At 53.6% G+C, this 13830-nt stretch overlaps 8 protein-coding genes across 8 annotated transcripts; 6 read left to right on the plus strand and 2 right to left on the minus strand.

Moving 5' to 3' along the window:
• Positions 1-213: 213 nt before the first annotated feature.
• On the plus strand, positions 214-721 carry PG994_000889 (uncharacterized protein; the record flags this gene model as incomplete). Its single annotated transcript, XM_066852298.1, has 2 exons — positions 214-442; positions 534-721. The coding sequence occupies 2 exons, from the start codon at positions 214-216 to the stop codon at positions 719-721; spliced, it is 417 nt and encodes a 138-aa protein (XP_066720439.1).
• Positions 722-1284: 563 nt separating this feature from the next.
• Positions 1285-2265, minus strand: PG994_000890 (uncharacterized protein; the record flags this gene model as incomplete). The annotated part of the gene is made up of 3 exons (XM_066852299.1): positions 1285-1495; positions 1576-1754; positions 2119-2265. The coding sequence occupies 3 exons, from the start codon at positions 2263-2265 to the stop codon at positions 1285-1287; spliced, it is 537 nt and encodes a 178-aa protein (XP_066720440.1).
• Positions 2266-3128: 863 nt separating this feature from the next.
• PG994_000891 (uncharacterized protein) lies at positions 3129-4827 on the minus strand (the record flags this gene model as incomplete). Its single annotated transcript, XM_066852300.1, has 3 exons — positions 3129-3554; positions 3598-4704; positions 4810-4827. 3 exons carry the CDS (start codon positions 4825-4827, stop codon positions 3129-3131), a joined length of 1551 nt encoding a protein of 516 aa, XP_066720441.1.
• Positions 4828-5734: 907 nt separating this feature from the next.
• PG994_000892 (uncharacterized protein) lies at positions 5735-6079 on the plus strand (the record flags this gene model as incomplete). The annotated part of the gene is made up of 1 exon (XM_066852301.1): positions 5735-6079. The coding sequence occupies one exon, from the start codon at positions 5735-5737 to the stop codon at positions 6077-6079; it is 345 nt and encodes a 114-aa protein (XP_066720442.1).
• An 8-nt stretch (positions 6080-6087) lies between these two features.
• PG994_000893 (uncharacterized protein) lies at positions 6088-6564 on the plus strand (the record flags this gene model as incomplete). Its single annotated transcript, XM_066852302.1, has 1 exon — positions 6088-6564. One exon carries the CDS (start codon positions 6088-6090, stop codon positions 6562-6564), a length of 477 nt encoding a protein of 158 aa, XP_066720443.1.
• A 262-nt stretch (positions 6565-6826) lies between these two features.
• PG994_000894 (uncharacterized protein) lies at positions 6827-7006 on the plus strand (the record flags this gene model as incomplete). The annotated part of the gene is made up of 1 exon (XM_066852303.1): positions 6827-7006. One exon carries the CDS (start codon positions 6827-6829, stop codon positions 7004-7006), a length of 180 nt encoding a protein of 59 aa, XP_066720444.1.
• Positions 7007-8537: 1531 nt separating this feature from the next.
• On the plus strand, positions 8538-10186 carry PG994_000895 (chitinase; the record flags this gene model as incomplete). The annotated part of the gene is made up of 6 exons (XM_066852304.1): positions 8538-8694; positions 8753-8882; positions 8938-9541; positions 9644-9784; positions 9819-10009; positions 10096-10186. 6 exons carry the CDS (start codon positions 8538-8540, stop codon positions 10184-10186), a joined length of 1314 nt encoding a protein of 437 aa, XP_066720445.1.
• Positions 10187-10761: 575 nt separating this feature from the next.
• On the plus strand, positions 10762-11441 carry PG994_000896 (acetyltransferase; the record flags this gene model as incomplete). The annotated part of the gene is made up of 2 exons (XM_066852305.1): positions 10762-11054; positions 11192-11441. 2 exons carry the CDS (start codon positions 10762-10764, stop codon positions 11439-11441), a joined length of 543 nt encoding a protein of 180 aa, XP_066720446.1.
• Between the last annotated feature and the right edge of the window lie 2389 nt (positions 11442-13830).

Raw genomic sequence — 13830 nt, forward strand, 5'->3', positions numbered from 1 at the left:
AACATACGATATGCTGTCTTGTTCATGATGTTTTCTTCGCTCGCATGTGCACTAACACTAAAGAGCTGGCTGAGCATTTAAGGGGCTCCTCGTCCTCGTGATGGACAGTTTGATCTTTCTGTCTCTACCCATCACCGGACCGCGACACTTGACAGTAAACTCTTCATCACTTATTCTATCCCCGTTGAGACTCGTCTCTCCTCAGAAGACATAATGAAGAAGACCTTCATCGCCGCGCTTCTGCTGGTCGTTAACGTCGGCGCCCTGGCCTTGTCTCGCACTGAAGCGGCGGTCGAGGGCCACGAGATCAATACACCCTATCACAACCAGCCGGTGCAGCAAGCGGACGACGATATTTACCACATTCACAATCGTGATACCCGAGATGTCGGCGGCTCGCAGCCTGCTGCCGACAACAATTCGCCAGAAGCCGCTACCTTGTGTTAGTATTGCCTATACTACCTCCTTTTCCCGAGCGGATTGTGCCCCTATTGTAGACCATCGTGGAAACTGACATGCATTGCTGCTTCTAGGGAAGAGCAAAGGTGGTAGTGGCTACGGCGGAGGAGGCGGAGGCGGAGGCGGCGGAGGCAGTGGTTATGGTGGCGGCTATGCCGGAGGCAGCGGTAGTATCTGCGTCGGCGGATCTGGATCTGTTGGGGGAGGTGGTGGTGGCGGCGGCGGAGGTGGCGGTGGCTATGGTGGTGGCTACCGCCACTGAAAGCAGTGCGGACCGGGCCCTTGGCGCTGTGGCATCCGGACCAGGCTCTGGTGAGTTCCAAGGCTTTGAGTGGGAAGGGCGGATGGATGAAACGCGACAATCGGGAGTCGGGAGACTGTTTGTATTTTCACACGGGCTTCTCGATAAGTGAAGTTTCAACCAAATAGGCTGGCCCTTGAGACACAGCTATCGCAGGTAGTCCCAAATATGACGCTGTGTAAATATTTGAGTAGTTCGTATGTCTGACTCGTCACGGCACTTGTTGTATGTATTACCTCGTAGAATAAGCTCCATTCATAAGACATCACGGCAGGGTTCCAGAGATAGACTAAACGGGACTGGCATAACTCTAGTAACTATAAAAGGGGCTACTATTGCATGGACCATGAACTTGACTACTCTGCTCTTCGTTAAGCATAGATGTAGCACAGCGGTGATCCCCCAAGTGTATCTAGCATGTGATGGAGGTAGAACGACGGGTCGTTGTACGACGAGGGACTGCATGTGGCGTCGCCGCCCAGGGACTAGTGGCCGGCGTTATGCATCGTGAACATCTTGCCACGCTATGATGACTGCAGCTCCGCCTGAAACGAGCCAACGGTCCTGGAAGCATCGCCCGTAATCAAGTTGTGCAGATCCTGATGTATGAAAGCAGCTGCTGGCACTACGCTTAGATTCCGCCGTAGACAGCGAGGGTTGTAGTCTCGGATCGATGTCATGACGGGGCTCATTCCCTGCATTTTCGGTTGAAGAGGTCCTAGGTGAATGGTGCGACTGCTCTCCCATGTCAGTGTTTTGATCTTATCTCGTAGCACGATGGTCGAAGGTGTGGCTGGGTTCGGACGAAGACTAACTTGGCGGACGGGCCGCTTTTGACACAGCCACCCCCTTTTCCAGATGGCAGGAGGAAGCTATTTGCGATCAAGGTGCCGTTGTGCTCGAAATAGTCGCCATCGTCGCCCATGCTGGTGTCACTGCCGTCGAATACAGGAGAGTCCGTCAGGTGGTCGGGACATTCGAACCAGTTCCAATACTAGTCACGGTTAGGCATGACACCTTATACTAGATGCGGCGACTTACGGGAAGATAGCCTTTGTAGCCACACTCATTGCGGAGTCGGGATTCCCAAGATCAGATGAATAAGCGGTGCCAGGTCAGAACCTCCCAGTGGAATGGATGTTTTCCGTCTGGTTGATGTGCGTGGCTACAAAGTCATCGTACAGGTTCTGGGCAGCCGAGAAGGCAGGAGTTCCTTCGGAGGGTCGATCTCAAAGATACTGAACCGCGCGAATGTAGTCTTCTTTTTCTGTAGTAGCCAAGGATGCCCTGAGGCCCCGACTTCAGGTTAAATGGGGGTAGTTGGTGAGGAGTGGCGAGACTGACCAGTCGCGACGTACTGCAGCGTTTTTCATCAAACACCCCGCTTCTCTCTTCACATGTGAAGCTTCCAAGGCCTTGGTGGCCTCAACTTGTAGATCGTCAATGATTTGTAGTTCGTTGGTTGCAAGACAGCAGCCTGACAGGAGACTCACAGCCCAAAGCATTATGGGGTTCAATAGCATTAGAAACGGTGTAAGAATAGTAGGCTTGGCTTGATTGGGTTGTGTCTTGCATCGTCTAAGCACGAGTAGCGGTAGAAGTCTCTATGCCTTTTTACGCATGGCCCTGAGCCTGCCTACTGCGCCATTGGGGACTTTGGTTCGCCTTTTGGGTGTCGTTGGCCACTTCTTCCTCCACAACGTCTTTCCAGGTCGCCTCGCAGCAGTTGGATGTGAAGGTTTTCTGGACAGGACCTGCTTGGCGTAAGCTGCATATGGATGCGCGGAGTCCTTTTCCACGCAGAGAGTCTGTCCGGAGCCATTGATTGCCTCCAGTAGTTTCGTTGGTCTAGTTGAACCAACAAAGGACTTTTTTTTGCACTTCAGCCTTACTATACCTGTCCAATGAGGATGTCGATCTCCGATTTAGTGTGTGTGTCTCTGTTCGGGTCGCATCATCTGTGCTGCCAACCTCGACTGCCAATAGGAGCAGGCACGTAACACTGGGGAGATCTACATCGTTTTGGTGTCGGACTCACTAGGGCCAACGTGAAGCAAACAAGTGTGCATGGTTGATGCGTTTTCTGTGGCTCGAATACGTGCAGGTTTGCTACGCCGGATGGGGCAATGGGGCCTTCTGGGCGAATTAAAAATCTCTATTTGATTGTTGGTCCTGCTGAGCTATATTTGGCGAAAAAAGCGACCCCCAGTGCCATTAAGTCTGAAAAGATCTGCATCTCGTCAACCAATAGGCCCCTAGATCCGGCCAACACCGCCTGTGGGCTCATCCTTGGCTAACCTATGGCGAGACATCCCGCCTCTGTCGGTGCTTCTAATATATGTTATTAGTAGCATCGATTTGGGCGACTCTAGCTCGACCGAGATTTTCGACCGATGCTGCGAAGTCTTTTGCCAGCCTGGCGGATCGTGGCGACAAGGGCATTCCGTCTTCGCTGTTTATCCGGTTTTTGCTTCGATTGTGCCATCCCATCTTCGTTTAGTGATGGTCTCTTCAGCTCTACCATTGCCTGCAAAAACTTCGAAGTCATCTTTTCGCTCTTTTGTCGTTCTTCTTCGCGTTGTTCCCGCAACTCCCTCCTGAGGTCTGCAATCGTTCTGTACACGTCCGAAAGGGGAGCAGTATCATTTGCTTGGGGCTCTGCGTTGGGTTTGGCATTGTCAATAATGGGCTCAATGTCCCATATTATTGTCTTCCAAGATTCGTCTGTCTCGTTTGCGCTTTCGGTGGCTGACAATGGTTCGTCTGCCAAGGGAGCATTATTGGACTTTGCTTCCTGCCGCATTGCAAGCGCACTCTTCATTTCCTCCATTTTCTACAACTTCATGCGTGGCGGGACAGGCAGGCGGGTTGTGACCTGAGAAATAGGATTTGGTGATCGGAAACGCTTCAGACGCCAGTCTATCAGCGCGATTATTGCCTTCAATTCCTGAATGGCTCTTGATCCAATGGAATTCTATAGGCAACTCCAAATTGGTGGACGCGATAGTTTCCACGAGACGTTTGACGCTGGCTTTGAGGCGTTCTACCGTCCAATCACGTCCTGTGAAAGGTCTCTCCTCCATCAAAGTTTGAGTCATCCTGTCAAGGATGCTCAGACAGTTCTTGGAATCGCTGAAGATCAGAACACGAAACCGCGAATTCGCTTGCTGCTTCCTAGCCTCGACGTATGAACGGACTTCCTGCTCCAAGGCGTTCACCGCCTCAGCAACGGCCACGATCTTTGCCTCTTGTGACGTTTCAATTCCCCAAACACCGAATGACCTATTGATCCATGGCTTTTTCGGCACGCCTTTTGTATCGTGAACATGCCTGCAAGTTACCGCTGAGGTTCTAGGGGAGCCATATCCGGCTGATCGGGCGCTTCCATCGGTAAACATGACAATGCGATCCCCCAGATCTGCCAACCTTGTTGCATGGTTTGCGAGATATCTTGACCGCTCGCCGCTTCGACGGAACACCTCTATGTTTTCGTAGATCTGCTTATACGGGGGAGGCGTCGTCTGAGCTACTGGTTGTGATCCAAGCCTCGCTGCCTTAGCGAGCGGCTTATTTGTAGGCTTCGATGATTGCAGTATTAACGGTGTAGTAAGTGGTACGCCTGGGCTTGGCACCGGCAACTGAGTGGCTGTCCCGTGGTCGACGAGAGAGATAAAGTCAAACTGATGTTGCCGAGGTATGGATCCAAATACCAGTGCGGGCTTCTCTGATTCGCTCGTCTTGTTGGTCGCCTCTGGAACTTGGGGTCCGGTGATTGTAGACCTACAATCATCTGTTTGAGCTCCACAATCGAGGGCTCTCGGCGAACAGCGCCCTCCGCCAGATGGCGACGGTTGTGCTTGCTGAGTGGTAAGAGTTTGCGGTGGCTGTTCCTTTATCTGGGCGCCCACAGGCCATCGCTGTTGACTCGCGAGGAACCCGTCATACTGGATGGATGGCTAGTTTGTAAGCCCAATCCGAGTCATATGCCGGGGAGCACAGGGGTTCGATGCCGGCAACGTCGATGTTCGCGACGTCGAGGGTTGGACGACGTCTTGAGGAAAGATCATTTTTAGTTCCAGTGGGATATTGTAACTGAATAAAGTAGCCACAACTTCTGTGTCTCGTAATATTCCATGAGTGGGTGTATGAGTTTTAATAAAGATTGATGTTCTGGGCTACGTGTGTGAAATATACCCTCGTGTGACCTTTCTCCGATACAAGTTTAAAGGTAGTGATGATGATATGACTGCTAACCCATGAGGCTTGTGGGCATTGATTCAAGGTTTGCAGAGATCCGTGGAATTATATACTTTTCCTGGCGGGACCTTTTAGTAGGTTATTCAAATTATATGCTCTCCTACACCACCCAGGAGAACACAGCGACTGGTCTGGCCGCAGCCCTGAAGTTGCTTCGCCCGAAGCGACCAAAGGCACTGTCATGAACCAGAATTCAGGTCAGATGGGTTGGATTCAGTGGTTGGCTTAGTATTTCTCTAGGAGTCAATTATATCGTAGCGAAAGCGTTTAAGCCAAATGAGGTATGTTTGATAATTCCGAGGTCCCGCAAAACGATCGGCAGGGGTCTCATCCTGCAGGCCGAGAAAATTCCGGCCTTGGCAACATACGGTGTGTTTTCAGCCGCGGGTTCGTCTGGCATCTATCTCATGTACCTGGCTAATGATTTGTTAAACAACCACCTCGGTTGAAATCAGCAAAATCGGTCACTATGACTACGCCCTCCCCTTACCTGCGTCTTCCCCGCGGGATCCGCGATCAGGTATACGTATCCTTGTTTCGCCAACTCGTCTTTGATCGCAACAACCCCCAAGACCGTTCCGAAGAAGAGAAGAAGGACTTGATCCGCGGCTGGCCATCTTGCACGTTTGTCGACAAGTCTACGCAGAAGCCTCTCCACTTGTGTTGCGCCATGTAATGATCTGTTGCATGGACGCACCGGATATATTGCGTTGCCTGATGTCCATGAACCCAGAGCAGATCCGGCAGCTGAAGTACTTGAACGTCTGCTACAGCATCGTGTGCTTCCAACTACCTTATCCTTCCGCAGCCGACATTTCGAGTACGAGGCCCAGCCCCGAGCCCGATGCCCGAGGTTTCCACGTAGGCGCTCTATTAGGGTTGTTCCCCGGCCTCCAATTGGGCCTGCTCGTGCTAGAGGACGGGATGAGCTCGGGCCTGACCGGGTATGAATGTGCCCACGGCCCTGACCTTGTCCAATCTCTTTTACAAGCCGACGGGTTCCGGGAAGTGCAGGCTGATATTCGTGCTGCGGAGACGCCTTTACGGGGAACCGGCGAATAGACGGTAAAATGTCGGGGAGTATAAAAAATTTCGACGACTATGTCCCGGATTGGGAAGAGTCTATCCGGACCCGGTTTCGCGGCCGTCCCGGTTGGAGCGTGGACCTGTACGTCGAGGAGGCCGACTGCCCGAGTGATCACTGGGACGGATTCAGGAATGCAGGCGTCACAGTTCGGGATGGCCTAGCGAAGCGCAGGGATGCTGGCGATGAGGAAAGCGAAGACCGCTGCTACTTGGCAGAACACTACTGGAGTTTCAGAGCTTACCGGGGGGAAGGACCCTGCGCCGTGCCTCAGAACGGCGACAGGGTGCTGGGCTGCATTGGTAATTACTTTCAAAAAGGTGGGCCACTCAATGACGAGGAGCTAAAAGAAGCTTCGGACGGATTGAGGGACCTGTTCAGGGATAGTGACTGGGAAAAGATCGCCAAGGCGGAACAAGAGGCAGACATGTATGCCGATGGTCCTTATGAAAACGGGTGGTGAGCTGCAAGGTTGCGATGCCCAGGGGGCTACGCTGAGCTGAGGCGCACGAATTGGTTATACCATGAGATCAGCGTGTGCGATTGGGCATGTCGCTTCCTACCTACTTACGCATTTTTCATGTTGGCATCCGAATTCCGATATGAAGGAAGCAGCAATGGTGGTGTTGGGTGTCAAAGTTAGATTAGACAACGTCCACTGTCCCCTTTTCCTTGTCTCCGTAAACCACTACCTCACCATAATCGACCACAACCAGAACGACATCATGGCCCAAGTTTCGTTCATCACGATCATGGTCACCCTGACCGTTATCGCACCGCCTTCGCCTTCCCCCCTCCCACCGCCGATTCTCGGGTTGGCCCACCTGATACGCCAACGTGGTGGCACTACCACCCAGGATATAGGCAGCGCGTTGGACGACTACACTGTCTTCTTCTCTAAATAAGCCCTGTCTTCGAGGACTAAAACTTCTTCGAAAACGAGCCGCTGCACTTCTTCATGGCGCCGACAACGTCCAGCAGACCGTACGTCTTATTGCTCTGGCGCCAGGTGAGCCAAAACAGGCCTAGGCAACCCCCGAGGAAAAAGGTCTAGAAGACAAATCTATCTGATTATACCTAACTCAGTGAAATAAGCAGTTTAGACGGTTATACCAATATCACTAAATTATCCCGGATCCGTATAACGGCGTAATCCAGTGGGAGCACCGCCATCACGACGCTAAATTTAGCCGACTAAACTCGGCCAACGGCAAGTCAGCCCACTAAGTCCGGTAGCTGGCAAGCTGGGCAGTGCTGAATTGAGCCAAGGCCAACACCTACACCAACACCACATGAATCCGACCAACAACACTATGGATTCAACCAGCCATGCTCAATTCACCATCAAGGGGAGATAGAAGCATCTCGGAACGGCATGGTCTTGATGCGACCCCCAGATCCCTGGATCAAGGACTCTCAGTATCCAGAAGTCCCCTGCATGACGCTGCCCCCCACCGGCTGCTCTTCCAACAGTAGCCCGCCACTCCGCACTACCCCGGCCGACTCACCAAGAGGACTCGTTACGTCCGGCGCGATGAGGCTTGGAGGGCGCAATTGTTCCATCAACCCATGATACGTTGCAGCCATTGCCCTTGGGGCTGTTCTGGGCGGATGAGCCTGTTGGCAGGCCATGCCGTGAGTTGAAGTCTGATTTGGCTTTCACCGGTCGCTGCACGTGACTTTCTAGCGTGCCACACGGCTGGTCACTACTATGGACGGAGTGACCTGGAATCTCAAGCGCCCAGCTACGACAAGATAAGCTTTGGCCGGCAGTAAAGGAAGGCGGCACTCGGCAAAGGCGCATGATTGGACGGAAGAGGGTGCAGACGAACCGAAAATGCTATCATGGGTAATCGGAAAAGGAAGCTCGAGTGAGGATTCAGAAGAGGAGGAGCAGGAGATTCACGCGCCCTAGTCTCCAACGCGATCGGCATCCAGGATGTTGATAAGGATTTTAGCGAGCAGGGAACGTTACGTTGTTACGTTGGAGAAGAGTTGAAAGTCGGCTATTGGTGTGTACCTGCGTGACCCAGCGTAGTATTCTTCCAGAACACCTGTTCTTGTGTTTCTCCCTGCCCTGTCTCATGCTTCTCCCTAGCCTGTCTCGTGCATCCTGCGCCCGACCACCAACACCACATTCCTGACCAGCACTGAACCCCCACCAACGGCATTTCCTCAGATTCCCAACCGTAGCCCTCGCCATCCATCGTCAGGGGCTAAAATTGCAGGCTGTGTGAAAGGTCTGGACTGCTTAAATATCGGAGCCATGGCTGAGACAGAAGGCTTCGAAATTGCCCCCTGTGGTTGGCAGGCTAGAACAGAGAGACGCTCGTCTTCAGACATTATATCTCACAGCTCGTACCTCGGTCCTTACTTTGCACTCTCAAAGTGTTTGTACGCTCCTTTGCATCTCACTCAGAAGACATGAGGCCGAACATGACGCTCCGTGCGACACTTGTCCTACCGCTGGTGGCATTGCTGTCCCTTGTAACTTCGGTGTCTGCCGACTCCAAAACAAACATTGCAGTCTACTGGGGGCAGAATTCGTATGGACAGGCATCATCCCAGCAGCGCTTGAGCGTATACTGTGCCAGTACGTAGCACATCCATGGTTCTTCCCGGGACATTCACTGACAGAGAGGCCATCCCAGATTCCAAGATCAACATTACCCCCCTGGCGTTCATGAACGGCATCAAGACCCCCATCACCAACTTTGCCAATGCCGGGGATAACTGTACCGTATATGCCGGTACGCAGCTTCTAAACTGCCCCCAAATCGAGTAAGTAATGACCGATGGGCGACGACGGGTGCAGCTGACTAAGACGGACCATCAGGGAAGACATCAAGACCTGCCAGAGCAATGGAAAGACCATCTTGCTCTCCCTCGGCGGCGCGACCTACACGGAGGGCGGCTTCAGCTCCCCTTCCGACGCCGAAGCCGCTGCCACCAACATATGGAACCTATTCGGGCCCAGCACCGGCACGGCCAACCGGCCCTTCCGAAGTGCCGTGATAGACGGGTTCGACTTCGACTTCGAGTCGTCGACGTCTAATATGAGGCCCTTCGCGGCGAAGCTGCGCTCGCTCATGGACTCCGCGTCGGGCAAGCGCTACTACCTGTCGGCGGCGCCGCAATGTCCCTATCCAGACGTGGCGGACAACGACATCCTCGTCAACGTGGCGCTCGATTTCGTGTTCGTCCAGTTCTACAACAACTACTGCGGCGTCTCGTCCTACCGGCCTGGCGACGCGACTCAGAACAACTACAATTTTGGGACGTGGGACAACTGGGCCAAGCAGACGAGCATAAACAAGGACGTCAAGGTCCTGATCGGCATTCCGGCTAACACCGGCGCGGGTGGCGGTTATGTGCCTGCCAGCACGCTGGCGTCGGTCATTGCTTACTCCAAGCAATTCTCCAGCTTTGGTGGCATCATGGTTCGTATCCCCGCAGTAGATGTGGGAGTTGGCATAGCGTCTCTTCCTTACAACACCTCCCCGTCGGGCGAATAGAGATACTGACCTGTGGTTGCCTAATAGATGTGGGACATGAGCCAGCTATACGCCAACTCCGGCTTCCTGGACGGCGTCTACTCGGCTCTGACTTCAGGAGGCGGTACCAGCCCGCCTTCGCCCACGAACACGCCGCCGCCGGGAACCACGTTGACGACCCGGACGATGGTAAGCAGCAGTGCGATTTCATTATCTTCACTAGCGACGTAGCGTCCCGGTGGCAAACGTGTCATCGGGCTGCACCGCCGTAGTGTCCACCGTCACGGCTACCGTCACCGTGACGGCGGGAAGAGGAGACATGCCTGCTACTACAGTATATGTCACTAAAAAAGCAGTGCAGACGACCCCGGAACCGACGCCGACCGGAGGAACGCTGGTGGACCAATGGGGACAGTAAGTTCTCTCCTCCTTTCCGCTCTATCTCGCGTCCTGCCTGGCTGGGCGGCACAGTATTGATCACTGACGCCTTTGGCCAATAGATGTGGTGGGCAGGGATACACAGGCCCGACGCAATGCAAACCCCCGTATACGTGTGTTAAAGGAGGCGACTGGTGGTCAGACTGCCGATGATTGGGCGCAGCTGAGCCCCCCGAGCAGCGGTAGTCGATAGAGAATTCAAGGAGTCGGGGTTGGCTTTCTTTACTACCATGGCGATGTTATGTTAATGACTGATACGGAAATGGGAGTTGCTGCTTACGGGTTTTCAACATGATTCTTCTGGTGCCTTACGGGAAAGGCTCAACGGGGATGAGGCGGCTTCGCTGCTAGGTAGATAGCGGAACATCAGGCTTAAAAGAAACATAATTAGCCAAGACGAGTCAATCCATGCGCATCGGGAATAATGCATCCAAAGCCTCCAGATTACTTTCAACATCTCGAATGGATGGTCTTTCCCCCAATGCTCTTGAGCGCTACAAGTGGAGATGCCGTAGCGCGTCGGCAAGGCCAACCGAATTGGTGTTGCCCACCTCCACACAAACCGGCCCGGAACCTTCTTCTGCAATCGGCAACCTCAACTGCACATCTCCAGCCACAGACTCACCACCCGGACATACGCAGCCGGTGCATTTGATTGCGAACTGAAAACTCGAACGACTGAACTTGTCGCCAAACATCGGCCACGAATTAAGTTATTCATCCTCAACATGTCCGCATCTACCGCCCCTCCAGAGGAGCTCTTCCCCGCTTCCACCATCCCCGCGGACGCCGCGAATGCGTTCCCCGAGGGCTACCGGCTGCGGCCACTGCGGCGGGACGACCACGGCGCCGGCTTCGTCGACTGCCTGCGCGCGCTGACGTGGGTGGGCGACATGACCGAGGCCGAGTTTCAGGAGCGCTACGACGACATGGCTCGGTCCAACGGCACGTACTTTTACCTCGTGGTTGAGCACCAGGGGCGCGCCGTGGGGACGGGGGCGCTGGTCGCCGAGAAGAAGTTGTGCGTTCTCTTTTTTCATTGCTCGCTTCAAGAAAGTTGTTTTCTTCTGTGCCTTTACCCGGTTCTACTGATCTATCTGTTGACTTGCTTTCCCCTTCTCACACGAGTACACCTCTACTGACCAACGTTACATGTAGCATTCACAACCGCGGAAAGTGCGGCCACATCGAGGAGATGTCGATAGCCAAGGAGCACCAGGGCAAGGGTCTCGGGCTCAAGATGGTGCAGGCCCTGAACGCGCTGGCGGCGGCGGTCGGGTGCTACAAGACCATCCTGAACTGCGGGGAGCGTACGGAGCAGTTCTACGTCAAGTGTGGCTACCACAATTCGGGCATCGAGATGTCGCAATACTTTGAGGAGGCCGTAGACGCCTACCACAGGGGCTGATAGGTTGTTTGCACAAATGGATGGTGGGGTTTTGGATTGACCAAATCCGAGCCGGCGGTACACCAGCTTTCTAGGCACCGAAGCGAACCGGAGCGCATCCCGGGCTGCTTGTCGGTAGTGTTATCAAGTAGTTAATCTACCTACATACGCACATGACATAACGAGGTGCGCATCAATTCTAGCGTGACGCAACCGAGACTCGAGGTGTTGTTCAAGACACCGTTGCTCAGTGGAGAGATAACAGGTTTGGTTCATGCAAGTCATCGTGACATTGCCTGATTGGCTGCGGGCGCAGAGGGGGAGCGAGAGGGATGGCAGGTGGATAAGTTCGTGGCGGTCAGCAGTAAAGGAGGAGAAGGAGGAGGAGGCGCATTGTATTGCCCTCTCTCGATAGTAGCCTAAGCTCACATGCCTGGAGGCGATTTTTCTCGCTCGCGGTGTCCAACGATGGAACGCATGTGGGAGTGTGAATTTGCGGTGAAGAGGGCGGCAGGAATTCACTGGCTTTTTTTCAGCCCTGGGAGCCTCTGCATTTCGCTAAAAGTTTGGGTCCCTGGTTGCCGCGTTGGCAACCTCCCAGTCAACCCCTGTCCAGGATCCGCTTGTGATAGATTGAAATGTGGAGTGGGAATGTCTCGAGAAAGACGCGAAGACATCATGACCACTGACCAGACACCAGCGTTGCGCATGGTGGTAGTCCATGATCGGTACAACAGTCTGTCTCTGCCGAGTCTGTTCGCTACGTAACTTAGTACTAGGCATGTCAAGCGCGCGAAGGTGTATATATGCCGACATGGCGATCAGGATCAGGGAGGTGAATTCGGTAAATAAATCAATGTAGATGACGCGAGAATAGACGGGTCACAGAATTGAATCCAGCTGCTTGCTAGCTGTCCAGGGACCAAGCCAAGTGGGGGTGGCCAGTCCCTCGAAGGAAAGAAAAACAGTGGCGTTCGGGAATGGGGGCCCCTGGCAGGCCTGGGTCAGACTCCTATGTAAGCGTCAGGCGCGGAAGACGGAAGGCGGAAGACATATTCCAGATTGGCTGGTCATACCATCTTCCAGTATCGTCCCAACCCAACATGGAGAGATGGAGAGAGGGCATCATAGCTTATTAAGACATCTACATACCTACCTACTCACACATGCGCTGCAGCCGTGCAGCGATGGCCATGCATGGTATCTTGGGTTAAGTATTAGGCACTTACCTGCTCAAGCGCCCACCGAGGGAAACAATCCCTATTGCTGATGCACCACAGCCAACGGTGCCGTGATGGCTGTATCATCCATCATCCCCAGCTGCAGGCAAACCTATCATGGCCCTGCATTGCGCCCAACACCACCACACCACCAATGGCTATGTTCGTGTCGCCCTCGTTCCCTGCTGCGAGATTATCTTGTCTCTGTCCGTTTCATCGCAACATCGTCTTGTCTTGTTTTAGCATTTGGCTTCTTGTCAAGCCGTCCGTGCCTGGAAATGCTTGACTCGTTCTGTACATGTAGCGGGGAGCACAGACGACGTGTTTCCCGATTCAACTTGTCTTTCGCTGCCTCTCAGCCTCTCTTCTCTGTCCAGGCCAAAGGGATTGTCGACGGGTCTAGGGAAGTACAATATAGCGGCCGCCCTAGATTAGCAGATTTATGCTGATTGATGATGGCGACGACGGAAGAGCAAGCAGGGTTTCATTCGTTTATTTTTATTTTTTACCCCGGTACCCTAGGCAAACAAGGAATTCCATTCGTCATTTCTGCCAGGACACTTTTACTTTCTGACATGGTGCTCCGCTTCTTGGCTTGCTTGGGTTGGGGCTTACAGGGGGGGCAAGGGGGAGCTCTGGAACCCCTGTCTCAACTGGCCCACCCTCCAGCACGGCGGCCCACGTCGGTCGCTGATTAGCATGTAAACATCCCCGATTGTTGTTCAAGACCTGCAGCCGGAATTTGGGGTCATCCCTGTCCAAGCCGGGTGCTGCTGTGTTCTGGTCACGCTTGCATCGGTATCCCCCCCCCCTTCGCTGTCACCATCACGGAATCTGGGAGAGACTACATGAGACCGACAGCTACCACGGAGATCTGTCCTGGACAGAGGCGCAACGACTCGAGCTGCTACTTATCACGATGTCAGGACTCTTAACTTAGGTATCTAACGCCTCAACCGATTCCATAGTCAAATACTCTCATCGCATGGCATCGATGTAGGTACAACACACAGCATGCAGGCCTGACAGAGTTCCACCAACCGCCTAAACAAGGACAGACCAAGTAGCGATCTCCTTCTGCCACAGACACACATCGTCACGTCCCATACATAGCACACATTCCTGGCCTGCACTTGTAAAGTTGTACTCGAGCCTATTATTGTCAGTGTGTGCCTGCTTGACTTGACTGA

This window comes from Apiospora phragmitis, assembly GCF_038363925.1.
Source record: "Apiospora phragmitis strain CBS 135458 chromosome Unknown utg000002l:1.0-5516284.0:1.0-5523493.0, whole genome shotgun sequence".
NCBI lineage: Eukaryota > Fungi > Ascomycota > Sordariomycetes > Amphisphaeriales > Apiosporaceae > Apiospora > Apiospora phragmitis.